The sequence below is a fragment of the Oncorhynchus mykiss genome, chromosome 18, assembly GCF_013265735.2.
Source record: "Oncorhynchus mykiss isolate Arlee chromosome 18, USDA_OmykA_1.1, whole genome shotgun sequence".
Taxonomy (NCBI): Eukaryota; Metazoa; Chordata; class Actinopteri; order Salmoniformes; family Salmonidae; genus Oncorhynchus; species Oncorhynchus mykiss.
The window spans coordinates 23,479,138-23,506,306 of record NC_048582.1 but is presented as its reverse complement, the minus strand read 5'-3'; the positions used below and the strand labels follow the sequence as shown (position 1 = coordinate 23,506,306).

The following is a 27,169-nucleotide window of genomic DNA, read 5'->3' as shown; positions in this document are numbered from 1 at the left end:
AGGGATGTTGCGCCCTCCGTTAGGGATGTTGCGCCCTCCGTTAGGGATGTTGCGCCCTCCGTTAGGGATGTTGCGCCCTCCGTTAGGGATGTTGCGCCCTCCGTTAGGGATGTTACGCCCTCCGTTAGGGATGTTACGCCCTCCGTTAGGGATGTTACGCCCTCCGTTAGGGATGTTACGCCCTCCGTTAGGGATGTTATGCCCTCCGTTAGGGATGTTACGCCCTCCGTTAGGGATGTTACGACCCTCCGTTAGGGATGTTACGCCCTCCGTTAAGGATGTTACGACCCTCCGTTAGGGATGTTACGCCCTCCGTTAGGGATGTTACGCCCCTCCGTTAAGGATGTTACGACCCTCCGTTAGGGATGTTACGCCCTCCGTTAGGGATGTTATGCCCTCCGTTAGGGATGTTACGCCCTCCGTTAAGGATGTTACGACCCTCAATTAAGGATGTTACGACCCTCCGTTAGGGATGTTACGCCCTCCGTTAGGGATGTTACGCCCCTCCGTTAAGGATGTTACGACCCTCCGTTAGGGATGTTACGCCCTCCGTTAGGGATGTTACGCCCTCCGTTAGGGATGTTACGCCCTCCGTTAGGGATGTTATGCCCTCCGTTAGGGATGTTACGCCCTCCGTTAAGGATGTTACGACCCTCCGTTAGGGATGTTACGCCCTCCGTTAGGGATGTTACGACCCTCCGTTAGGGATGTTAGGGATGTTACGACCCTCCGTTAGGGATGTTACGACCCTCCGTTAGGGATGTTACGCCCTCCGTTAGGGATGTTACGCCCTCCGTTAGGGATGTTACGCCCTCCGTTAAGGATGTTACGACCCTCCGTTAGGGATGTTACGACCCTCCGTTAGGGATGTTACGCCCTCCGTTAGGGATGTTACGACCCTCCGTTAGGGATGTTACGCCCTCCGTTAAGGATGTTACGACCCTCCGTTAGGGATGTTACGCCCTCCGTTAAGGATGTTACGACCCTCCGTTAGGGATGTTACGCCCTCCGTTAGGGATGCTACGACCCTCCGTTAGGGATGCTACGACCCTCCGTTAGGGATGTTACGACCCTCCGTTAAGGATGTTATGCCCTCCGTTAGGGATGTTACGCCCTCCGTTAGGGATGTTATGCCCTCCGTTAGGGATGTTACGCCCTCCGTTAAGGATGTTACGACCCTCCGTTAGGGATGTTACGCCCTCCGTTAGGGATGTTACGACCCTCCGTTAGGGATGTTAGGGATGTTACGACCCTCCGTTAGGGATGTTACGACCCTCCGTTAGGGATGTTACGCCCTCCGTTAGGGATGTTACGCCCTCCGTTAGGGATGTTACGCCCTCCGTTAAGGATGTTACGACCCTCCGTTAGGGATGTTACGCCCTCCGTTAGGGATGTTACGCCCTCCGTTAGGGATGTTACGACCCTCCGTTAGGGATGTTACGACCCTCCGTTAGGGATGTTATGCCCTCCGTTAGGGATGTTACGCCCTCCGTTAAGGATGTTACGACCCTCCGTTAGGGATGTTACGCCCTCCGTTAGGGATGTTACGACCCTCCGTTAGGGATGTTACGACCCTCCGTTAAGGATGTTATGCCCTCCGTTAGGGATGTTACGCCCTCCGTTAGGGATGTTATGCCCTCCGTTAGGGATGTTATGCCCTCCGTTAGGGATGTTACGCCCTCCGTTAAGGATGTTACGACCCTCCGTTAGGGATGTTACGCCCTCCGTTAGGGATGTTACGCCCTCCGTTAAGGATGTTACGACCCTCCGTTAGGGATGTTACGCCCTCCGTTAGGGATGTTACGCCCTCCGTTAGGGATGTTATGCCCTCCGTTAGGGATGTTACGCCCTCCGTTAGGGATGTTACGCCCTCCGTTAGGGATGTTATGCCCTCCGTTAGGGATGTTACGCCCTCCGTTAAGGATGTTACGACCCTCCGTTAGGGATGTTACGCCCTCCGTTAGGGATGTTACGCCCTCCGTTAGGGATGTTACGCCCTCCGTTAAGGATGTTATGACCCTCCGTTAGGGATGTTACGACCCTCCGTTAAGGATGTTACGACCCTCCGTTAGGGATGTTACGCCCTCCGTTAAGGATGTTACGACCCTCCGTTAGGGATGTTACGCCCTCCGTTAGGGATGCTACGCCCTCCGTTAGGGATGCTACGCGGATGCTACGCCCTCTGTTTGGGATGCTACGCCCTCTTTTAGGGATGCTACGCCCTCTTTTAGGGATGCTACGCCCTCCGTTAGGGATGCTACGCCCTCCGTTATGGATGTCTTAAATAGACATTAAAATCTTTAAAAGATTTCTTGGATCAAAATCTATCATAAAGCATGTGACATTTTGAGGTTCAAAATGTCAGCAGAAGGCATAGTACCTCAAGATTGTATAATTACAGGCAGTCTGAATATAGTGTACAAGGCCAGGCACCACAACCTAATTATCTTTTCTTTCTTTTTTTTCCTCAATATAATTTGTATCCAACATTTACTCAAGTGTTTCCTTTATTTTGGCAGTTCTCTGTATATGTGCCTATACTGCCAATCCACTTTTCTGGACACTGAATGAAGTCTATATTTTGGGGGGCTTTCAGTTGAAAAGACACTCCAGGCCTTTTCACAGATACTGCCATGTATGACAAATGCATTTCATCATTTGGCAAGAGTATCTTAGCTAGAACACATACATTTTCAAGATATCAAACATGTTCAAGATATGAACAATTTCAAGATATCAACAATTGCTTCAGGAAAAGTCTAAAGAATAGTTCTCAGAACCAGCACACTAAATCTGGTGAATGCAAAATCTTCTGAAGCCAAGATATCATATCAATAGTGATGGGGGGAAATTGATGCAGTTACATATCGAGGATATGTCTGACAATATACTGTATCGTTTTGACTATCGCAATATTATTTTTGCGCTAGTTGACTGTACCTGAACCAAAATGTTTTTCCTTCATAGAGAACAAGCTATCTTCTTTTTGAAATAGAGAGCCAATTTGTTTTCAGCACTTTTTTTTATTTACATCAAAACTAGTTTTCTCATGGCTGTCTCTTGTCCATCTGCAGCAAACATAAGCAATATGTTAGGACCGTGGAATCGCAATAAAATCACAGTATCGACTCGCAATGCATGTAAAATTGTGAGATTCGCAAAACATATATCACATAGGCACCTAAGTATCGTGACAATATCATATATTTACAAGACAGTAGAACACGCAAACACAACTCAAGACACTTACATTTGTTCTGTATTGCTTCATGAACACCTCCTATTCATAACTAACACTGGGGGGGGGGGGCAGCTGTGTGGAAAGACCAAGCTCTGTGAGCCCTTTCTAATAGCCATGAAATGTGAATGCCTACTCTGTAATGGTGAAAATCCATGCGATTTCCTAGTTAAACTGATCCCAAAAAAATGAACTGCAAGGATAATCATGACCATGGTTTAATTTGGAAATGCCTATCTTTATTTGTCCACGCTTACGGTAGGTTGACCTTACCACGGAATTACCCCTATATGCCCAAAGCTTGGGATAAAACCGAGAAGGTTTTTTAAAGAAAATGAGCTTAGGGTAGAAGTCCAGTTGAGTAACTTAAACTGTATAATCAATAAAGATGGTTTAATATGTTGGCAGGCAACGGCGGATATATGGTGCGTTGAGGTAAATAGGTTTTATGGCTTTGCAATTTGCATATCTGTTTTCAGCATTAGGCCCAAAATCAACTGCTGCTTGAAAATAATGTCTTCAACATGTTTGTGCCTTTTTAACCCTGCCAGTTGATGACAGTAGGCTTGACAGTCTTTATCAGGCTCTTTCTGCCCTACGGTCATGGATGAGAGAGGAAAGAATTCCAGTAGGGTGACATCATCACTCTCAGACAATAGTGGCTTTCTCTTGCTGGGTCACTGAGGTTCTTTACTGTAGCCTTATTGAGTCATATCAAACTCAAAGTGCTGTAGAAATAACAGCGAATCAGTAAAGACACAACCCTCGCAGCCCTACGTACTTGTTTCCTGGAACCTTCGACTAAAGAACACTTTCAATCGAGGTGAGCATGCTTTTTATTCAAAGAGTTTGATCCGGGTCTGGAAAACTGGCCCTCCGAGTTGAAAAGAAAGACTGTATGAACGGTGAATAATGCGCTCTCAGTCAGGCGGAGAAGTGGCCAGTGGTTAGTGTGACAGTTCTGAAGTGTGTGCATTATCGTTTTTGCTTGGCGCCTGGAACCCCCCAGCCCTCCCTCTATGACTTGTCAAGGCCGTCCCGCTGAAGGGTGATGGGTGAGAGGGCTGGAGACTCCGGTGCTGGCTGGCTTACAGCCTCATCCCTATGGAGGGTGTCAGGACAATGGGGGAGGGCACCTCTGACTGGCCCTGGAAGGAAAAACAGCCTGTCACTGCAATATCTCTCTGACACACACGGTTTGGCTGGGGACACCATCCAGTAAGAGAGCACTCCATGTTGTCTCTCTCTCGCTGTCTCTCTCTCTCTCTCTGGCTTTCTCATTCTATCTCCTTTTCTACTCCCCCTCTCATCTCTTTTACCCCCCCCATGTCCTTAATGTCTCTATCTTGGCATCTCACTCTCGTTTTTCTTTTCTCCCATCCCTTCCTCCATCTCTCCCTCTCCAATCCCTCCCTCCCTCCATCTCTCTCTCCATGAATAGACACCAGTCTTTGTGTTTACCCTCAGTGTGCAGCAGCGCTAGATATCTCCTGGATTGGTTTGATATATTCTTTATTAGGACTGCAGGTGCTGGCTGCCATAACTCTTTCTCCTCTCTCGCTCTCTCTTTAAACCGTGCGTGTGTATAGACGCATTTAACATAGAACAGTGCTCTGCTCAGTGTGTCGCTGACTAATTTGGTACATTTAAGAATAATAAGAGAAGCTGGTAAAAGAGAGAGGCTCTTGTGTGGTTTGGAAGTAAAGCGTGAACTCCCAGCTTAGTCTACAAGTAGGGAAGGAGACGCACACACACACACACACACACACACACACACATACACACACACACACACACACACACACAGTAGTTCTCAGCCTACCTGGATTACAGGGCAGAGAGGCTTCGCTCTGCCAGATGTCTTACAACAACAGCTGTGTGACAGACACCAAGCACCAAGTGCCAAGACACACACGGCTCACCTCATCGTTTTATTCATGTGTGTGTATTGCTGGTGTTCGTCTGTGTGTGCATTTTCGAGTGTTAAATGCCTTGTTAACTAGGGCAGGGACAATTCCTTAGAATCGTGGCAAGGAAACAACACACCAAGCGGATTTAACTTCTTTAGGAAAACGGAGCTAATGTTGTCAACAAACGTTATGTTGTTATCCTGAGTCGCATTTGTTTATTTTCCAAGCTATAGCGCACACTATTTTAAATACAGTAGGATTTTAAAGGACCAAAGAGTTTCTTTGTGTTTTTCTTCTTTTACCATGTAAAGAATATCGCGATAAAGGGCACCGTGACAGCCCTACTGTTAACCCCACCCTGACCTAACAGTATGTCTCTCTGTGTGTCTCTCTGTTCCAGAGGGGCTCCATGAAAAATGACAGAGGAGGTGATAGTTATAGCCAAGTGGGACTACTCGGCTCAGCAGGAACAGGAACTTGACATCCGGAAAAACGAGCGGCTGTGGCTCCTGGATGACAGCAAGACGTGGTGGAGGGTGAGGAACGCCTCCAACCGGACCGGATACGTCCCCTCTAACTATGTGGAGAGGAAAAACAGCTTAAAGAAGGCCTCGCTGGTGAAAAACATCAAAGACACACTCGGTGAGTTGGGTTAAGTGTGTAGGTGGGTGGACGAGGGTGTGCGTAAGACGGGGCATCTCTGCTGTTTTCTAGGGGTGCACAGAGGCGGTGCACACTCTCCAAGTGTGTGTGTGTGTGTGTGTGTGTGTTTTTCTTCTCTCTGCTGTTTTCTAAGGGTGCCTCCACAGAGGCGTCTCACCTCCGTGTGTTTAATGCGGATGAAGCACTGTTAAATGCTTGACTCCTTCACACACTTACACTCTCCAGTTAGAAATGATTTCTCAAGGCTGGTGATTTGTAAACAGTATGTTTAATACAGAAGAGTTTTGTTTCGTGAGGCCGTCCCTTAAGCTATTCATTATCAGGCTAGGGAAAGCTGGTGTGATCGATCAGGAGAAATGTCGGTATTGAAGCTGCTTTTTCCCAGGTCAGAGGAGGTAAGGTAATTTAATATGAAGTGCAAGGATCAAAGACTTTCTTGGCTGGACAACGGCTGGGATTAGCTGAGCTCCTGTAATTCTCACTGTGGACTGATCGGGTAGAACTCTCACCCTTATTAGGCTAATGAATTCATCTCTGTTGGTAGATACAAAGATGTTCGTACTCACAGAGAATTGGAGATCCTTTCCAAATGGAGCGAAAGGGCAAGGCGATGCAATTTTTTCATTTAAGTGGTCGACACTCAAGAGTGATACTGGGCAATAGGAACTGAAGTTGTGATGAGATGGAACCTTGCCATTCAATGTTATCTGGGATGAATAGGCGCATGCATCAGAAATGCACAAGATAGATGAGACTTCAAACTGAAAGAATAGGATTACTATCCAAGAGGATTTCTCCTAGTGCTTTGCCTAGTTGTCAGAGGTCTTGACAGACAATGCAATTAACAACCTGCTGCTTGTCTGATCCCGGCGCTGGGTCTCTGATCAGCCACGCATCCTATGCTGAAAGCCGAGAGAGATGGAGAGAATTAGAATGTGTAAGACAGGGGGGGGGGGGGGGGTGAGTATGTTGGTAGTAAATCTCTCTGTCAGGAGAAACAGGCCATGGCCCATGGCATTTACTGTCCCTGAATACTGCTTTATCTGATGTAGCTAGCTGTACACTCATCTGTACTCTCTCTCACTTTTGTTCTCTCTCTCTGTGAATTAATGAGCCTTGGAACTTCAGGAAACATTTTTCACATCTCTAATCTCCCCTATCATCCATCGCAGATGAATAATCTACATAATGTTTAGTGAGGATAAATTGAGAAGATAAATTGTAGCCCTGGGCAGGCAGAGAGTGGAGAGCTCACCATGGACACGTGGCACGTGTTGTGCTGTTTAGGGAATAATCGATCATTTGACGGCTGTTCGGGCCCACAGCTGACAGGTCGATATCTAACCTCCGTCATGACAGTCTGACAGGGTCTCCTACTGTTTGCTATGGCAACCTCAAGGGCACGTGTGTTAAAATGGGGGTTAAATGAACCTGGTTTTGAGTGGAGGGGAATGGTATTAAATGTTAAGAACTGTAAAACCAAGCTATGACAGCTGTTGGTAACACCGGATGCAACCAGAGCCAACCATTTTTTAGTTTATGGGATGTCTTTTAATATGGCTGGATTTCATTCCTCTCTCTCTCAGGAAACATAGTTCACTGCTGTTCCTCCCTGATGGGTTTTGGATGTTAAAACACTTATGGTCTTCCAGTCTTCGTTGGCTTATGTCCATGCCTTTTCAGTCAAAGGATGTCGGTCTTCGTTGCATGTCGCTCCCAAGGTTGCATGTCGCTCCCAAGGTTGCATGTCGCTCCCAAGGTTGCATGTCGCTCCCAAGGTTGCATGTCGCTCCCAAGGTTGCGTCACGCTTCAACAATCCACCGTTTGCTCTGTGTCAGTGGAATGCATGTGTAACCAACTTGCAGTGACCTGCCGTGTGGATCCCTCTGGCAGGATAGAACGAACACAGGTTGTGTCCATCGTTTACAGCAGCTCTCTGGCAACGCGCCATGTTGTTCTGCTCCGTGGATTGGCTATAACAAGCTTCACAGAGGTTACACAGATCTGTCTCCTTTATGTCTCATCACGGTGATAACCTACTTACTGTGTTCTCTATCCAACTCCCAACAGCGTCGCCGTGGAGCGTTCAGGTGGAAATATGTTATGTAGAACAGACCTCTGACAGAATAAGGGTTCTTGTTGGCTCTATTCATGATACACTGCTCAAAAAAATAAAGGAAACACTAAAATAACACATCCTAGATCTGAATGAATGAAATATTCTTATTAAATACTTTTTTCTTTACATAGTTGAATGTGCTGACAACAAAATCACACACAAATTATCAATGGAAATCAAATTTATCAACCCATGGAGGTCTGGATTTGGAGTCACACTCAAAATTAAAGTGGAAAACCACACTACAGGCTGATCCAACTTTGATGTAATGTCCTTAAAACAAGTCAAAATGAGGCTCAGTAGTGTGTGTGGCCTCCATGTGCCTGTATGACCTCCCTACAACGCCTGGGCATGCTCCTGATGAGGTGGCGGATGGTCTCCTGAGGGATCTCCTCCCAGACCTGGACTAAAGCATCTGCCAACTCCTGGACAGTCTGGTGCAACCTGGCGTTGGTGGATGGAGCAAGACATGATGTCCCAGATGTGCTCAATTGGATTCAGGTCTGGGGAACGGGCGGGCCAGTCCATAGCGTCAATGCCTTCCTCTTGCAGGAACTGCTGACACACTCTAGCCACATGAGGTCTAGCATTGTCTTGCATTAGGAGGAACCCAGGGCCAACCGCACCAGCATATGGTCTCACAAGGGGTCTGAAGATCTCATCTCGGTACATAATGGCAGTCAGGCTACCTCTGGCGAGCACATGGAGGGATGTGCGGCCCCCCAAAGAAATGCCACCCCACACCATGACTGACCCATCGCCAAACCGGTCATGCTGGAGGATGTTGCAGGCAGCAGAACGTTCTCCACGGCGTCTCCAGACTGTCACGTCTGTCACATGTGCTCAGTGTGAACCTGCTTTCATCTGTGAAGAGCACAGGGCGCCAGTGGCGAATTTGCCAGTCTTGGTGTTCTCTGGCAAATGCCAAACGTCCTGCACGGTGTTGGGCTGTAAGCACAACCCCCACCTGTGGACTTCGGGCCCTCATACCACCCTCATGGAGTCTGTTTCTGACCGTTTGAGCAGACACATGCACATTTGTGGCCTGCTGGAGGTCATTTTGCAGGGCTCTGGCAGTGCTCCTCCTGCTCCTCCTGGCACAAAGGCGGAGGTAGCGGTCCTGCTGCTGGGTTGTTGCCCTCCTACGGCCTCCTCCACGTCTCCTGATGTACTGGCCTGTCTCCTGGTAGCGCCTCCATGCTCTGGACACTACGCTGACAGACACAGCAAACCGCTGGATGAGCTGCACTACCTGAGCCACTTGTGTGGGTTGTAGACTCCGTCTCATGCTACCACTAGAGTGAAAGCACCGCCAGCATTCAAAAGTGACCAAAACATCAGCCAGGAAGCATAGGAACTGAGAAGTGGTCTAGTCCTTTATTGGGGGTGTCTTGCTAGTTGCCTATAATTTCCACCTGTTGTCTATTCCATTTGCACAACAGCATGTGAAATGTATTGTCAATCAGTGTTCCTTCCTAACTGGACAGTTTGATTTCACAGAAGTGTGATTGACTACTTTCTATGTGCAACGTTCAACACATTTGCTTCCTGAATGTGACTCTGGTCTGCATTAGACTATTAGGCTTCTACTATATCTGTTTAAGTGTTAATGCCCTCGATGCCGTTGTTTGGAGGATATATTGGCACAGGTGTTGAGAAACATTGTCTCGAGCCAGGAAACTGGTCTAATATATCCTCCAAACACCGGCTTCGAGGGCGTTATCACTTTTTAACAGGTTACCAACATATTCAAATAATGATTGACATATTTTCATTAACTTTATTTGGATTCATTTGTTCATACTATTTCATCCTTCCACGAGATATAGTCCTGACACACATCTAGGGTTACTACCCAAGCCGGCAGGTCGTTCATTATATCGGTTCGGTTGACAGAGACGCGACTCAGTCGTTAAGTCCCTTTGTTCTGTATCTATGAACACGACTCAGTCGTTCATTCTAAATGCTCCATTGTCATACTGGCTGGCAACGGTCATACTGGCTGGCAACGTTCTTATCCCTTGCTTACTAGCTAGCCAACTACGGTTAACTTAGTCATGTCAAAAAGCATCCAGAATAACAGCAAAGTGGCTGCATTTTCATTTGTTTAAGCTGTTTTCTAGTGACATGGATTTCGATACATTCACAACAATGAGCTAATGATGCACCATTTTGCCTGGCATAGAAAACTTGCTCTCTTGTCAGGACACTGTTGTTCAGAGGAGCTAGCTAACAACACAGCTAACACAATCACGTCAAACTGAAGCTGGAAAGACTGTAAACTAGCTGCATTTCATTTAGTTTGACCTGTTTTCTGTTGACATTTCTTTGTATGTGTCCATAAAAATGATGCTGATTCAGGATTTCGACTGGCTGAGAAAAGCTGCATGTCTGTCTCGTCCCGATCTCCCGACCCCGACACGTTCATTACTATGGGACAGCTGTAGATGAAATTTCAATATTGAAATAATGTTGCAAATGTCAGAGAGACAGACCGCAAGTTTTATACACATCTCCGCTATTGAAAACCAATTGCTAGTCTAAAAGAAATGGGAGATAATGTCGAAATGCTTTTTATAGTGGAGATCAAATGTATAAATTGCCTGGCTGGGCTGATGAGACAGTGGATTGCACAGTGAGATGGAACAGAGTAAATAGGCATTTCCACGTCATAGCTTTAGCCGGTGGTAACTTGTGGAATAAACACCGGCTGAAATGCGGTTTTAACCAATCAGCGCCGGGATTAGACCCCACCCGTTGTATAAATAGTGAGTAACCTGAGGGTGTTTTCTGCTGCTAACAGTGACACATACTCTTCCCTACCAATCCAGCTATTTATCAATTAATATAAACCTGGAGACACTGTTCAAAGGGGGAACTCTATATCCACTACAGCTCTCTTTGTTCTCTGTTGTCAGGCCTGTAGTGTGAGACAGAGCTTTTTGGCATCTCTTTCTCTCACTCACTCTCTCCCTCCCCCCCTCCCACCACCAAGGCAGATGAAGTGGTGGAAGGTGGGTTACTGCTTTGTGTAAGGAATGCACACTCAAATACCATCAGGCTTACACTGTGATTCCTAATGCGGGCATGCGCTTAAACACACACACGCCTTGAACGCACCCACACATGAACTTGCTAACTGCTATGTTCTTGTTGTTGTATTGAATTGTTTGCATCCCCAATGGGGATCGGTAGAAATGTCAGAACATTTAACCAATCATCTCCAGACAACTTGCTACAACCGTGGCTTCAACGTTTGCCTTCTCCACGGCAGGTGTTATGCCTTCATGTTTTCACTGGAAACACCAAAGCGATGCAATATTTGCTTTAGTCAGTCACCAGTTGATTTGAATCCTATCTAGTATAGGTCTACTTATCTTCTATGTTTATTTAGTCATAAAGTGTGTGTGTGTGTGTGTGTGTGTTCCAAGTAATCAGGTTAGTGCAGTACATAATCATCTCTAACCACTGAGGTGTTATAATTACCAACACAACTGCAGCCCTTTGTAGCGATTCAAATGACCTCCGTTTCTGTTTTGGAGCTGGGTCTACTGATAGGCTTCTGATGTGTTCTTAGCTCTCCATTGGGTGCCAGTCAGTATAATGCTCTGCCTGTTGAAACGTTGGCTCCGTTCACCTTCCCACAAATAATGACCTGGTGCCAACCCAGCTAGAATGAAACTCAACTCCATGTCCTCCGTTCATCTTAGTGGAACAGTTCACATTGGGTGCCTCAAATGTCACCCTGATGCCTATATAGTGCGCTATGTTTTTTATTTATTTTTTATACCAGAGCTCAGGTCAAAAGTAGTGCACTATATAGTGAATAGGGTGCCATTTGGGACGCAGACAGTCTTGCCAACTGGAATCTTTTTCAAAAGAACTAAAACTGTAATCTACCTTAATGTTTCTTTATGGACTATTGAATAATCATGCCTTTTTAAACAGCTTGGAAATTTCCAGAAAATGATGTCATGGCTTTAGAAGCTTCTGATAGGTTAATTGACATAATTTGAGTCAATTGGAGGTGTACCTGTGGATGTATTTCAAGGCCTACTTTCAAACTCTGTGCCTCTTTGCTTGACATCATGGGAAAATCCAAATAAATCAGCCATGACCTCAGACAAAAAATTGTAGACCTCCACAAGTTTGGTTCATCCTTGGGACTGATTTCCAAAGGCCTGAAGGTACCACTGTTCATCTGTACAAACAATAGTACGCAAGTATAAACACCATGGGACCAAGCAGCTGTCATACCGCTCAGGAAGGAGACGTGTTCTGTCTCCTAGAGATGAACGTACTTTGGTGCGAAAAGTGCAAATCAATCCCAGTGCAGCAAAGGACCTTGCTGGAGGAAACAGGTACAAAAGTATCTATATCCACAGTAAAACGAGTTCTATATCGACATAACCTGAAAGGCCGCTCAGCAAGGAAGAAGCCACTCCTCCAAAACCGCCATAAAAAAGCCAGACTATGGTTTGCAACTGCACATGGGGACAAAGATCGTACTTTTTGGAGAAATGTCCTCTGGTCTGATGAAACAAAAATGGAACTGTTTGGCCATAATGACCATCGTTATGTTTGGAGGAAGCCGAAGAACACCATCCCAACCATGAAGCACGGGGGTGGCAGCATCATGTTGTGGGGGTGCTTTGCTGCAGGAGGGACTGGTGCACTTCACAAAATAGATGGCATCATGAGGTAAGGAAAGTATGTGTGTATATATTGAAGCAACATCTCAAGACATCAGTCAGGAAGTTAAAACTTGGTCGCAAATGGGCCTTCCAAATGGTCAATGACCCCAAGTATACTTCCACATTTGTGGCAAAATGGCTTAAGGACAATAAAGTCAAGGTATTGGAGTGGCCATCACAAAGTCCTGACGTCAATCCTATAGAACATTTGCGGGCAGAACTGAAAAAGCGTGTGCGAGCAAGGAAGCCTACAAACCTGACTCAGTTACACCAGCTCTGTCATTAGGAATGGGCCAAAATTCACCGAACTTATTGTGGGAAGCTTGTGGAAGGCTACCCAAAACGTTTGACCCAAGTTAAACAATTTAAAGGCAATGCTACCAAATACTAATTGAGTGTATGTAAACTTCTGACCCACTGGGATAAAATAAATAAAAGCTGAAATAAATCATTCTCTCTACTATTATTCTGACATTTGACATTCTTAAAATAAAGTGGTGATCCTAACTGACCTAAGACAGGGAATTTGTACTTCGATTAAATGTCAGGAATTTTGAAAAACAAAGTATATTTGGCTACGGTGGATGTAAACATCTGACTTCAACTGTATATGGCCAACGTACCATGGCTAAGGGCTGTTCTTAAGCACGACCCAACGCAGAGTGCCTGGATGCAGCCCTTAGCTGTAGTATGTTGGCCATATACCACAACCCCCCCGAGGTGTCGTATTGCTATAATAAACTGGTTACCAACGTAATTAGAACAGTAAAAAGAGATGTCTTGTCATACCCGTGATATGAGTCTGATATACGACGGCTGTCAGCCAATGTGTTTTTAAATGAACCCTCCAAGTACAGTTGTCTGATGAAGATATGTTTTGTTAATGCCTCTTGCTTATCACTGATTCTGTAAACAAGGTGGTTAAAGGGCTTTCCTCTTGATTAGCTACATTCTTTGAGTCTTGGCCACTCTGCAGACCTCATTCTGGGGGTGCTACCCTCATTGATTTGACGTTTTCTCTGTCATAATGTTAGTGTAATGAGGGTTGTGTTCAGGCCACTGGCTCTGTCAATACGGTGTTCAACCATTCAGGGCTGGCAGTTGGACATTGTTGTCACGGCTCGATTTGTTGCCATGCGATGTATGTGGTCACGTTGTCTTTGCTGACAACTTCAGGGGCCCAAATGTAGTATGCTGCTCAGCCAGGGGAGAAGACGTGCCTTCTAGCGAACCAGAGCGTTGCTGGTCAGTACTAAATGTTAGCGTTTTTAAAACCTGTATTGTCAAGCTGATCGTGTTGCAGTCCTAATATATAGATCGAACTACGTTGTGATTGTCCGGAACTTGTGAGATGCTTTTGACAAAAAGTGGTGCTCGGCTTACTCCGAGCCAGAAGCTGCTACTGCTGAGGTTTCTTCCTATCTGAATGCAGAGACTTGTCAAGGGAATTGAGTCTGTGATGGGCGATCGGAGGACAGTAGAACAGACAGAGAAATTGCTGCTGAGACAAGAATGGCTAAGGCTTGATTTGACAAGTGACAGAGAGCGACGGGGAGCCGTAGAGGGGTGTAGAGTTAAACGACTAGAGTATTGTCTGGGAGACGAGCACTCTCCGCCTCTACTCTACTCTCTCCATCCTACTGCGCTATCCGCCTCTCTCCTTCGTCCTCCACCCCCCTCGTCCTCTTAAGTACACCCACACAGCTCTCCCAGCCATCGTGCAGAAAATAAAAAATGTAATTATGAGAGAATGAGTTCCCGGCAAACCTCAGATAATCATCTTACTCTGATATTCATCAGTGATTGTAGGGTAGATATAGGTAGACGTAGCCTAGGTATTGGTTTACAGTATATCCTCCCTGTGCTGGAATTTAATTTCAGACTAAGGCATGGAGAAGAAAATCAGCTTTTATAAAAATTGAATAAAGCGAAAGTTGCTGGCGAGTGATTCATTAGTCTCATACCACACCTTAAGTGAAGTGTCTCATTAGGAGAGAGAGGGAGGGGGAGAGAGACAGGTTGGGAGGAGAGAGGAGGGAAGGGGAGAGAGACAGGTTGGGAGGAGAGAGAGGAGGGAAGGGGAGAGAGACAGGGTGGGAGGAGGGAAGGGGAGAGAGACGGGGTGGGAGGAGAGAGAGGAGGGAAGGGGAGAGAGACAGGTTGGGAGGAGAGAGAGGAGGGAAGGGGAGAGAGACAGGGTGGGAGGAGAGAGAGAGGAGGGAAGGGGAGAGAGACAGGGTGGGAGGAGAGAGAAGAGGGAAGGGGAGAGAGACAGGGTGGGAGGAGAGAGAGGAGGGAAGGGGAGAGAGACAGGGTGGGAGGAGGGAAGGGGAGAGAGACAGGGTGGGAGGAGAGAGGAGGGAAGGGGAGAGAGACAGGGTGGGAGGAGAGAGGGGGGAAGGGGAGAGAGACAGGGTGGGAGGAGAGAGGAGAGAAGGGGAGAGAGACAGGGTGGGAGGAGAGAGGGGGGGGAGAGAGAGCGACATACAGGGTGGGAGGAGAGAGAGAGGTAGGGGGAGGGAGACAGGGTGGGAGGGGAGAGGGAGGGGAGGGGGAGAGAGGGTGCGAGCGAGAGAGACAGACAGGGTGGGAGGAGAGGGAGAGAGACAGACGGGTTGGGAGGAGAGGGAGAGGAGGGTGGGAGGAGAGAGAAGGGAGGGGGAGAGACAGACAGGGTGGGAGGAGGGGGAGAGACAGACAGGGTGGGAGGAGGGGGAGAGACAGACAGGGTGGGAGGAGGGGGAGAGACAGACAGGGTGGGAGGAGGGGGAGCGACAGACAGGGTGGGAGGAGGGGGAGCGACAGACAGGGTGGGAGGAGGGGGAGCGACAGACAGGGTGGGATGAGAGAGAGAGACAGACAGGGTGGGATATGAGAGAGAGAGACAGACAGGGTGTGATGAGAGAGAGAGAGACAGACAGGGTGGGAGGAGAGAGAGAGAGACAGACAGGGTGAGAGGAGAGGGGGGAGAGAGAGCGACATACAGGGTGGGAGGAGAGAGAGAGACAGACAGGGTGGGATGAGAGAGAGAGAGAGACAGACAGGGTGGGATGAGAGAGAGAGAGAGACAGACAGGGTGGGATGAGAGAGAGAGAGAGACAGACAGGGTGGGATGAGAGAGAGAGAGAGAGACAGACAGGGTGGGATGAGAGAGAGAGAGACAGACAGGGTGGGATGAGAGAGAGAGAGACAGACAGGGTGGGATGAGAGAGAGAGAGACAGACAGGGTGGGATGAGAGAGACAGACAGGGTGGGATGAGAGAGAGAGACAGACAGGGTGGGATGAGAGAGAGAGACAGACAGGGTGGGATGAGAGAGAGAGAGACAGACAGGGTGGGATGAGAGAGAGAGAGACAGACAGGGTGGGAGGAGAGAGAGAGGAGGGGAAGAGAGACAGACAGGGTGGGAGGGGAAGAGAGACAGACAGGGTGGAAGGGAAGAGAGACAGACAGGGTGGAAGGAGAGAGAGACATACAGGGTGGGAGGAGAGAGAGAGGTAGGGGGAGGGAGACAGGGTGGGAGGGGAGAGGGAGGGGAGGGGGAGAGAGGGTGCGAGCGAGAGAGACAGACAGGGTGGGAGGAGAGGGAGAGAGACAGACGGGTTGGGAGGAGAGGGAGAGGAGGGTGGGAGGAGAGAGAAGGGATTGGGGAGAGACAGACAGGGTGGGAGGAGGGGGAGCGACAGACAGGGTGGGAGGAGGGGGAGCGACAGACAGGGTGGGAGGAGGGGGAGCGACAGACAGGGTGGGAGGAGAGAGAGAGACAGACAGGGTGGGATGAGAGAGAGAGACAGACAGGGTGGGATGAGAGAGAGAGACAGACAGGGTGGGATGAGAGAGAGAGAGACAGACAGGGTGGGATGAGAGAGAGAGACAGACAGGGTGGGAGGAGAGAGAGACAGACAGGGTGGGAGGAGAGAGAGACAGACAGGGTGGGAGGAGAGAGAGAGAGACAGACAGGGTGAGAGGAGAGGGGGGGGGAGAGAGCGACATACAGGGTGGGAGGAGAGAGAGGTAGGGGGAGGGAGACAGGGTGGGAGGAGAGAGAGAGACAGACAGGGTGGGAGGAGAGAGAGAGACAGACAGGGTGGGAGGAGAGAGGGAGACAGACAGGGTGGGATGAGAGAGAGAGACAGACAGGGTGGGATGAGAGAGAGAGAGAGACAGGGTGGGAGGGGAAGAGAGACAGACAGGGTGGGATGAGAGAGAGAGAGAGACAGACAGGGTGGGATGAGAGAGAGAGAGAGACAGACAGGGTGGGATGAGAGAGAGAGAGAGACAGACAGGGTGGGATGAGAGAGAGAGAGAGACAGACAGGGTGGGATGAGAGAGAGAGAGAGACAGACAGGGTGGGATGAGAGAGAGAGAGAGACAGACAGGGTGGGATGAGAGAGAGAGAGACAGACAGGGTGGGATGAGAGAGAGAGAGACAGACAGGGTGGGATGAGAGAGAGAGACAGACAGGGTGGGATGAGAGAGAGAGAGAGACAGACAGGGTGGGATGAGAGAGAGAGACAGACAGGGTGGGATGAGAGAGAGAGAGACAGACAGGGTGGGAGGAGAGAGACAGACAGGGTGGGAGGAGAGAGAGAGGAGGGGAAGAGAGACAGACAGGGTGGAAGGGAAGAGAGACAGACAGGGTGGAATGAGAGAGAGACAGACAGGGTGGAAGGAGAGAGAGGCAGACAGGGTGGAAGGAGAGAGAGAGACAGACAGGGTGGGAGGAGAGAGAGACAGACAGGGTGGGAGGAGAGAGAGACAGACAGGGTGGGAGGAGAGAGAGACACGGGGTGGGAGGAGAGAGAGACACGGGGTGGGAGGAGAGAGAGACACGGGGTGGGAGGAGAGAGAGACACGGGGTGGGAGGAGAGAGAGACACGGGGTGGGAGGAGAGAGAGACACGGGGTGGGAGGAGAGAGAGACACGGGGTGGGAGGAGAGAGAGACACGGGGTGGGAGGAGAGAGAGAGAGACACGGGGTGGGAGGAGAGAGAGACACGGGGTGGGAGGAGAGAGAGAGACACGGGGTGGGAGGAGAGAGAGAGACACGGGGTAGGAGGAGAGAGAGACACCTAGGTGGGAGAAGAGAGAGAGAGAGAGACACGGGGTGGGAGGAGAGAGAGACACGGGGTGGGAGGAGAGGAGAGACACGGGGTGGGAGGAGAGAGACTGACAGGGTGGGAAGAGAGAGGAGAGAGGGGGAGAGAGACAGACAGGGTGGGAGGAGAGGGAGAGAGACAGACAGGGTGGGAGGAGAGGGGGTGGGAGGAGAGAGAGAGAGAGGAGGGTTGGAGGAGAGAGAGAGAGAGAGGAGGGAGGAGAGAGGGGGAGAGAGAGACAGACAGGGTGGGAGGAGAGAGAGGAGGGGGAGAGAGACAGACAGGGTTGGAGGAGAGAGAGACAGACAGGGTGGGAGGAGAGAGAGGAGGGCACTAAGGACCACCTGGACTCACATTCTTCTTGTGGATCACACTGCTACTTAATAGCATGGTGGGCAGTGGACCAATTATCTATTATCGGAGACCATCTGAGCTTTATATTGCAAGGAGAACATTCTGACTAAGCACAGCCTGTTCTATTCGTCAGCCCATGAAATGGGCCTATATCTGGGATTGATACTGAATAGCTTGGCAGTCACTTCTCATCGAATGACTTACTTTTCTCACTCCTCTAGTACCACTGCAGTAGCCATACATGATTCGTGTTACTCTGCAATCACCATTTTGTTACATTGAACAGTTATCCCCAGGTCCTCTACATTGCTTCCCTGCAACTGTCCCTAGCCTGTTCTTCTTAATCAGCATAAATTAAGAGTCTATCGTTAAGCATCGAGTCAGCTGTATGGGTCAAACACTGTGACACGCCTCGGGCCTGGTGGAATTGATGGCTTGGTGAGGGCCCAGTTGAATGGATGGCTTGGTGAGGGCCCAGTTGAATGGAGGACTTGGTGAGAGCCCAGTTGAATGAATGGATAGCTTGGGGAGGGTCCAGTTGAATGAATGGATGGCTTGGTGAGAGCCCAGTTGAATGAATGGATGGCTTGGTGAGGGTCCAGTTGAATGAATGGATGGCTTGGGGAGGGTCCAGTTGAATGAATGGATGACTTGGTGAGAGTCCAGTTGAATGAATGGATGGCTTGGGGAGGGTCCAGTTGAATGAATGGATGGCTTGGTGAGGGCCCATTTGAATTAATGGATGGCATGGTGAGGGCCCAGTTGAATGGATGGATGGCTTGGTGAGGGCCCAGTTGAATGGATGGATGGCTTGGTGAGGGCCCAGTTGAATGAATGGATGGCTTGGTGAGGGCCCAGTTGAATGGATGGATGGCTTGGGGAGGGTCCAGTTGAATGAATGGATGGCTTGGTGAGGGCCCATTTGAATTAATGGATGGCATGGTGAGGGCCCAGTTGAATGGATGGATGGCTTGGTGAGGGCCCAGTTGAATGGATGGATGGCTTGGTGAGGGCCCAGTTGAATGAATGGATGGCTTGGTGAGGGCCCAGTTGAATGGATGGATGGCTTGGTGAGGGCCCATTTGAATTAATGGATGGCTTGGTGAGGGCCCAGTTGAATGGATGGATGGCTTGGTGAGGGCCCAGTTGAATTAATGGATGGCTTGGTGAGGGCCCAGTTGAATGAATGGATGGCTTGGTGAGGGCCCAGTTGAATGGATGGATGGCTTGGTGAGGGCCCATTTGAATTAATGGATGGCATGGTGAGGGCCCAGTTGAATGAATGGATGGCATGGTGAGGGCCCAGTTGAATGGATGGATGGCTTGGTGAGGGCCCAGTTGAATGGATGGATGGCTTGGTGAGGGCCCAGTTGAATGAATGGATGGCTTGGTGAGGGCCCAGTTGAATGGATGGATGGCTTGGTGAGGGCCCATTTGAATTAATGGATGGCTTGGTGAGGGCCCAGTTGAATGGATGGATGGCTTGGTGAGGGCCCAGTTGAATTAATGGATGGCTTGGTGAGGGCCCAGTTGAATGAATGGATGGCTTGGTGAGGGCCCAGTTGAATGGATGGATGGCTTGGTGAGGGCCCATTTGAATTAATGGATGGCATGGTGAGGGCCCAGTTGAATGAATGGATGGCATGGTGAGGGCCCAGTTGAATGGATGGATGGCTTGGTGAGGGCCCAGTTGAATGAATGGATGGCTTGGTGAGGGCCCAGTTGAATGGATGGATGGCTTGGTGAGGGCCCAGTTGAATGGATGGATGGCTTGATGAGGGCCCAGTTGAATGGATGGATGGCTTGGTGAGGGCCCAGTTGAATGGATGGATGGCTTGGTGAGGGCCCAGTTGAATGAATGGATGGCTTGGTGAGGGCCCAGTTGAATGAATGGATGGCTTGGTGAGGGCCCAGTTGAATGAATGGATGGCATGGTGAGGGCCCAGTTGAATGGATGGATGGCTTGGTGAGGGCCCAGTTGAATGAATGGATGGCTTGGTGAGGGCCCAGTTGAATGGATGGATGGCATGGTGAGGGCCCAGTTGAATGAATGGATGGCATGGTGAGGGCCCAGTTGAATGGATGGATGGCTTGGTGAGGGCCCAGTTGAATGAATGGATGGCTTGGTGAGGGCCCAGTTGAATGGATGGATGGCTTGGTGAGGGCCCAGTTGAATGGATGGATGGCTTGGTGAGGGCCCAGTTGAATGGATGGATGGCTTGATGAGGGCCCAGTTGAATGGATGGATGGCTTGGTGAGGGCCCAGTTGAATGGATGGATGGCTTGGTGAGGGCCCAGTTGATCGGGGTAGACAGTCTTTTAAAATGTTTTAAATTCTTTTTAAGTTTGACCCCCAATTTCGATCTTGTCTCATCGCTGCAACTCCAACGGGCTCGGGAGGTGAAGGTCGAGTCATTCGTCCAAACCGCGCCTCTTAACACCCGTCCGCTTAACCTGGAAGCCAGCCGCACCAATGTATCGAACGAAACATCGTTCACCTGACGACCGAGGTCGGCGTGCAGGCGCCCGTTCCGTCAGAAGGAGTCGCTAGAGCGCAATGAGCCAAGTAAAGCCCCCCCCCCCCCCCCCCCCCCCCCAACCCGGCTTTATGCTCTCAAGGCACTTCCTCACGATTTATGCCTACTTATTTTTGTATTATCTTTCAGGTTCCCATTAGCGCTTGTTGCTGTCTAATTAGTGTTGTCACTGTCATCGCAGCGTTGCTTTAGTGGGGGCGACTGTGAGTTAGTGTGTCGTTACCGTTGTGGTGTGTGAGCGCAGCACAGAGTGCCTCGTTTGTTGTTGCATGCTGCAGAGGAATGAGCATGAAAGTCATGGACCAGCTGTCAGAGCTTGCTGAGGAAGGAAGGTATATGTGCGTCATCTCTTAGAAAAGTTGTGTGTGTAAATGCTAATCTACCTGCCTGCCTGCTGCTTGCTCTACAACCCTTCGAAAAGGCATCGGGCCTTTTACTGTGTAAAACACCAGCTCTGTACGATCCCGTATGTAAAACGAATCTAAGCTATTTCCTTTATTTCTGTGAAAGCTATAAATAGTGACGGTGCCGCCTCCTCACAGCTTGTTGTGTGAGGGGTGGAATGGCTTGTTGATGGGGGATAGTTGTGACAGGGGCTAAGTGATGGTATTTCACCATCCTCCACCCCCCCCCCCCCCCCACCTCACTTTCTTCCCACCCCCCAGGCCGAAACAGAAGCAGCTTCTTATCCCTGTTTTCCCTGTGACGCTGCCACTGGCCTTTGTGTGTCATGGTGGAGGCTGATTCAAGGAGACGAGGGCTGTCTTCTCGTCATTTTAACTCTGAGGGTGTATTATTCTGTTTGTTGTGGGTCATATTTAACTTGTTCGGTCCATCATCCTGTCGGTCTCCATATGTGTGTGTGTGTGTGTGTGTGTGTGTGTGTGTGTTTCTCCGTATGTAGGATCTAGGCTAGTCTATGATTGAACCAGTATCTGGGCAAAGGAGCCTCTTCCGGTTCAAAACAATACCTTGAACTGTTTTCGTTTGCTTGTGCATGTTTATTTAGTCCTTTATTGGAAGTGCACACCGAGTGTAACGGCAGTAAATGACGATCGTTGCAGGCAAGGCGTTTTCAGTGAGTGACAAATGTATTTTGACGTAACTGGTTCGGTCTACGATATGCTCTTTTCACGAGGGGTAGTACTATGATGGGAGACCGAGAGGTCTATGATTTAATCATGTTTTTTTTTGGTCCCACCGGCGTCGTGTTATCTGTGCTGTGTGTTACTGGGCACGTGTAAGCTACGTGATGCTTCCCGTGAGCAGATGTGTTTGTCATTGTGAGATGAGCTCCACATTTTGAATACAAGTGTTTGTCTGTGTGCGTGCCTGCTGCCTGCTGCCTGCTGCCTGCTTATTACAAACCCGTGTTCAGCCCATCTCATCTCCAGGTTTGCGCGCTCTTGTACGAACGGTGTGCTGCTGTACACTCAAAACCAACACTGTCCCTGGTTGGCTGCGTGCTCCGTTGGAGCAGAAGGCCGGTTAAGCGTCAAGGACACCGAAGGTCAGAAAGCCGCCTTGTTTCATGCATGAGATTGGGCGGGGTGGAGGAGGAAGAGGGGGGGTGGGGTGGAGGAGGAAGAGAGGGGGTGGAGTGGTTGTTGGTGACCTTTCGGAGTGCTCTCCTACCTGGCTGTGAGGGAGTGGCTGAGAGGGTTGAGGTTAATTCTCTCTAACACTAGGCTTTAAACAACAATGATCCTCTTCCTTCTGCTTGCATGAGTGATTCTCTATATTGTCTTAAATAGATAGTTTGAGGGATTGAGAGTCTAAAGTGAAAGGAGGAGCCTAATTTTACAGGAGTAGTTTACAGTGGGGGACCGGTTTGGGGGGTTGTTGTTGAAAGAGGTTAAAGGTCAATATTTTCCAGCGAGAGAGCCAACCGAACACTCCATAGTAAGTGTCCCAAATGTCACCCTATTCCCTACATAGGGTTTTAGTGCACTACTTTTGACCATGTTCTGACCAAAGCCTATAGGGCTCTGGTCAGAAGTAGCGCACTATGTAGGGAATAGGGTGCAATTTGGGATGCAGAACTTGTCCACCCTCCCGACCACCTCGGTGTAATCTGATCTACGTTTCCTGTCTCCTAAACAGCCTTCCTTTACAGTAGTCTGGTCAGTAGCTGCCTGAGAGGAATTAACATCGCCTATCAATTAGAGGTCGACTGACTATGATCTTTCAACACCGATACCGATAAAATGGAGGACCAAAAAAGCCGATACCGATTAATCGGCCAATTTTTATTTCATTTTATTTTTTTATTTGTAATAATGACAATTACAACAATACTGAATGAACACTTATTTTTACATAATATAATACATCAATAAAATCAATTTAGCCTCAAATAAATAAGGAAGCATGTTCAATTTGGTTTAAATGATGCAAAAACAAAGTGTTGGAGAAGAAAGTAAAAGTGCAATATGTGCCATGTAAGAAAACGTGAGAACATATGCAAGCTGGTGGTTCCTTTTAACATGAGTCCTCAATATTCCCAGGTAAGAAGTTTTAGGTTGTAGTTATTATAGGAATTATAGGACTATTTCCCTCTATACCATTTGTATTTCATTAACCTTTGACTATTAGATGTTCTTATAGGCACTTTAGTATTGCCAGTGTAACAGTAAAGCTTCCGTCCCTCTCCTCGCTCCTCCCTGGGCTCGAACCAGCAACACAACGACAACAGCCACCATCGAAGCAGCGTTACCCATGCAGAGCAAGGGGAACAACTACTAGAAGGCTCAGAGCGAGTGACGTTTGAAACACTATTAGCGCACGCTAACTAGCTAGCCATTTCACTTCGGTTACACCAGCCTCATCTCGAGTTGATAGGCTTGAAGTCATAAACCGTGCAATGCTTTACGCACAACGAAGAGCTGCTGGCAAAACGCACGAAAGTGCTGTTTGAATGAATGTTTACGTGCCTGCTTCTGCCTACCATCGTTCAGTCAGATACTTAGATACTTGTATGCTCAGTCAGATTATATGCAACACAGGACACGCTAGATAATATCTAGTAATATCGTCAACCATGTGTAGTTAACTAGTGATTATGATTGATTGTTTTTTATAAGATCATTTTAATGCTAGCTAGCAATTTACCTTGGCTTACTGCATTTGCGTAACAGGCAGTCTCCTTGTGGAGTGCAATGAGAGAGAGGCAGGTCGTTATTGCGTTGGACTAGTTAACTGTAAGGTTGCAAGATTGGATCCCCCGAGCTGACACGGTAAAAATCTGTCGTTCTGCCCCTGAACAAGGCAGTTAACCCACCGTTCCTAGGCTGTCATTGAAAATAAGAATGTGTTCTTAACTGACTAAAGGTATAAAAAATAATAATAATTGGCGCCCAAAAATACCCATTTCCGATTGTTATCAGCCATTCCGATTTAATCGGTCAACCTCTACTATCAATAGCCAGAACAAGCCCCCCCCCCCCCGGTCTCTCCTCTGGCCTTACCTTCAGTTTCCTTCCAGCACTAATTACCCAGAACCTCTCACTCCCCCCTAACTCTATCTGAAGTGTTTACCTCTCTCCCTGGCTGCAGCCTCAAAGAGAAGTGGTGACCTCCTAACCCCGGACCGTCCTCTACCAGCAGTACTAGCAGCTAATTAGCTCAGCTTGCTGCTGCACCTCACTTGAAGGCTGCTGTTGGAGTAGCGTAGCTGCCTACTCAATCTCAATGACCACGTAGGGCTTTCTGTTTGGAGCCATTTTCATCTCAGGACTTTTAACCTAATATGTTGAAGGGCTTTTTACTATGTTATTCTGCTCTGTCGTGGAACTACTGCGGAGATCTTCAATTTGTGGTATAAATATATGTCTATTGTACCAAGTTATTTCTCTGTCTCTCCCTCTCTAAGGCCTGGGGAAGACGAAGAGGAAGACGAGTGCGCGCGATGCCTCTCCAACACCCAGCACGGACGCAGAGTACCCGTCCAATGGTGGCGGAGGTAGCAGCGCCGAGCGTATCTATGACCTCAGCATCCCAGCCCTGGTCAAGTTCGCCTACACGGCGGAGCGGGAAGACGAGCTGACACTGGTGAAGGGGTCAAGGGTCATTGTCATGGAGAAGTGTAGCGACGGCTGGTGGCGAGGGAGTTCTGAAGGTCGGGTAGGTTGGTTCCCCTCTAACTATGTCCTGGAGGAGGGAGAGGAGGAGGCCGTCTGGGGGGACCTAGGCGGAGGTTACCCAGGACAGGGGGCAGGGTCGGGAGGGGTGACCAACGGGACCACCAGGGCGATCCACACTGTTCAGACGCTGTACCCCTTCAGCTCTGTGACCGATGAGGAGCTGAACTTTGAAAAGGGCGAGGTGATGGAGGTGCTGGAGAAACCGGAGAACGACCCTGAGTGGTGGCGGTGTCGGAACGCCCGTGAACAGGTGGGCCTGGTGCCAAAGAACTATGTGGTTATACTTAGCGACGATCCAGCCCCCGGGGGTGGGATGGGCTCGGGCCCCCACTCGCCCCAGATCAACTACACAGGGCCGGCCCGCGTGGGAAAGTTTGCCGGGAAGGACTGGTACTATGGGGGAGTGACCAGGCATCAGGCAGAGTGTGCGCTCAACGAGAGAGGAGGTCAGGGAGACTTCCTGGTCAGAGACAGCGAATCATCGGTGAGTGGTCGATAGAGTATTGTGATTGGTGGAACAGTTGATTTTCGTGTCTCTTATTATTAATATGATAATGTAGTCTATGGTTTACAATAGCTTTATCATACTGTATTTTTAGCTGTTTTTATTGGGAAAGCTGTCTTGAGGGAAATCGTACATTATTCAGTGGGATGGGTGGACTTTACAGTAGAACTAAGGCCCCCTCTAGTGGCTTAAGAATGAAACTCCATGGCAATAGTCATCCATTTCTTATCTCTCGCTCTCTCTCTCTCTCCCAGCCCAGTGATTTCTCCGTGTCCCTCAAGGCGATGGGAAAGAACAAGCACTTCAAGGTTGCGCTGGCGGAGGGGGTCTACTGTATCGGCCAGAGACGCTTCAGCAGCATGGACGAACTGGTGGAGCATTACAAAAAAGCCCCGATCTTCACCAGTGAACATGGAGACAAACTCTACCTGGTCAAACCTCTGCTGTGACCACACACAAATTCTCGCGTTCATACATTTACACACACACACACACTCCGGACCCCGGTGCTCGGCCTGGCCTAATAACAAGCCTTATTACCGGACTTGCGACTGACTGATTGGGCACAGCAATATCCCCTGGTCTGCCCATGACCCTTCAATACAGGTGCTAAAAGTCACCATAAACTCAACAGAGAATCAGTTAGCACAGAGAGAGACTCAAATGGTACATGTTGGCCACCGTAGCTCAGATTCCTTTCAGAATAATGACATTGAGTCCTGTCCAGAAGTGTCCAGAGAACAGCTTCAGTAAGGGCCCGTCTGTAAGCACCCGCTCTTTGCCTTGGCTGACAACTCCACCTCCTAGTAAAAGCCCTGCCGGTGCCTCCTAGGTTTTTGGAGTGAGCACGGATGGGGATTTACAGTCAATGGTTCCTTCACAACAGCTACATACGCTATGAAAGTGAATATTTAATGTGACCCGTCCCTTGCAGAAAGTAGTATTACGTTTCCATAGACTCTTGTACCAGAAAGAAAGGCACCACAAATGGTACTGCATTAACCAGATGAGGAAAGGACGCCCTCTGTAGGTGTATTGTGGAATGGACACGGTCAGGAAGCTGCGCGTTGAATGTCCGTGGATGTATACCGCCGACCATGTGCCACACCCCCATACTGCTCAAATGTGCCCCTAACGTTCTCTTCGAATCCACTGCTTTCCTCAACGTCCGAGTGGAAACATCGCTGACCGAGGACGGAGATTCAAGAGCGATAGGAAAACGTTTAGTTGGTTGTCTGTTTGCCAATCAAAGTCTGTTCAAAATTAGTTTCCTGCTTTTAAAAATGAAAAACTGTGTCTTAATGTTACTGAGCACTGTTATTTAAATCTTGTTTTCAGCTGTGTATGTATATATTAAAAAGAAGAATAAGGTGAATATTATATGATTAGATACAGCGGAAGGTACTGTACTCCAAGATGGTGTGGTGACTGAGGATTGAAATACTTTTGTTCAATTAAAAGTTTTGCCGAAATAAGCTTTCTGGTTGCACATTTGTCTGCAGTGTCATTTTATTCCCTTTCACGTTTTTAAAATATTGTTCAATCTCGTTCAATTAGAATACATTCGAATTGCATTTCTGTATTTACCATTTTCTACCAGCAGATGGCAATGTTACTGCAGGTAGGACTTCGTCATTTCAGGACCTGAGGGCCCATCCTGATGCAAGAGCTTAGGTAACCACAAAAGTGCTTGCTTGCTTCCTGTCTTATCAGAACGTTTGGAATGCCTCTCCTTAATCCCGATACGGCATGAGGAGGAGATCTAGTTTGTCTCCAAATATGGTTTGTCCCAAATTGCCCCTGGTCAAAAGTAATGGACTATTTAGGTAATAGGATGTAATTTGGGAAGCAGACACTGCTTCAGATACCTTACAACCTAACCCATGGTAGCCATGTTGTCTCTTTCCTA

At 48.7% G+C, this 27,169-nt stretch overlaps 1 protein-coding gene across 2 annotated transcripts in view; it reads left to right on the top strand.

The window, feature by feature from the left end:
- LOC110495851 (cytoplasmic protein NCK2) overlaps positions 1-26,749 on the top strand; it is a 62,124-nt gene extending 35,375 nt beyond the window's left edge. For both annotated transcript variants that reach the window (XM_021571323.2, XM_021571325.2), the window contains exons 2-4: positions 5,549-5,790; positions 24,485-25,239; positions 25,515-26,749. In XM_021571323.2, coding sequence (XP_021426998.2) covers positions 5,565-5,790; positions 24,485-25,239; positions 25,515-25,709 — 1,176 coding nt within the window. In that variant the 5' untranslated portion in view covers positions 5,549-5,564 and the 3' untranslated portion in view covers positions 25,710-26,749. The remainder of the gene's footprint in view (positions 1-5,548; positions 5,791-24,484; positions 25,240-25,514) is intronic.
- Positions 26,750-27,169: the final 420 nt, after the last annotated feature.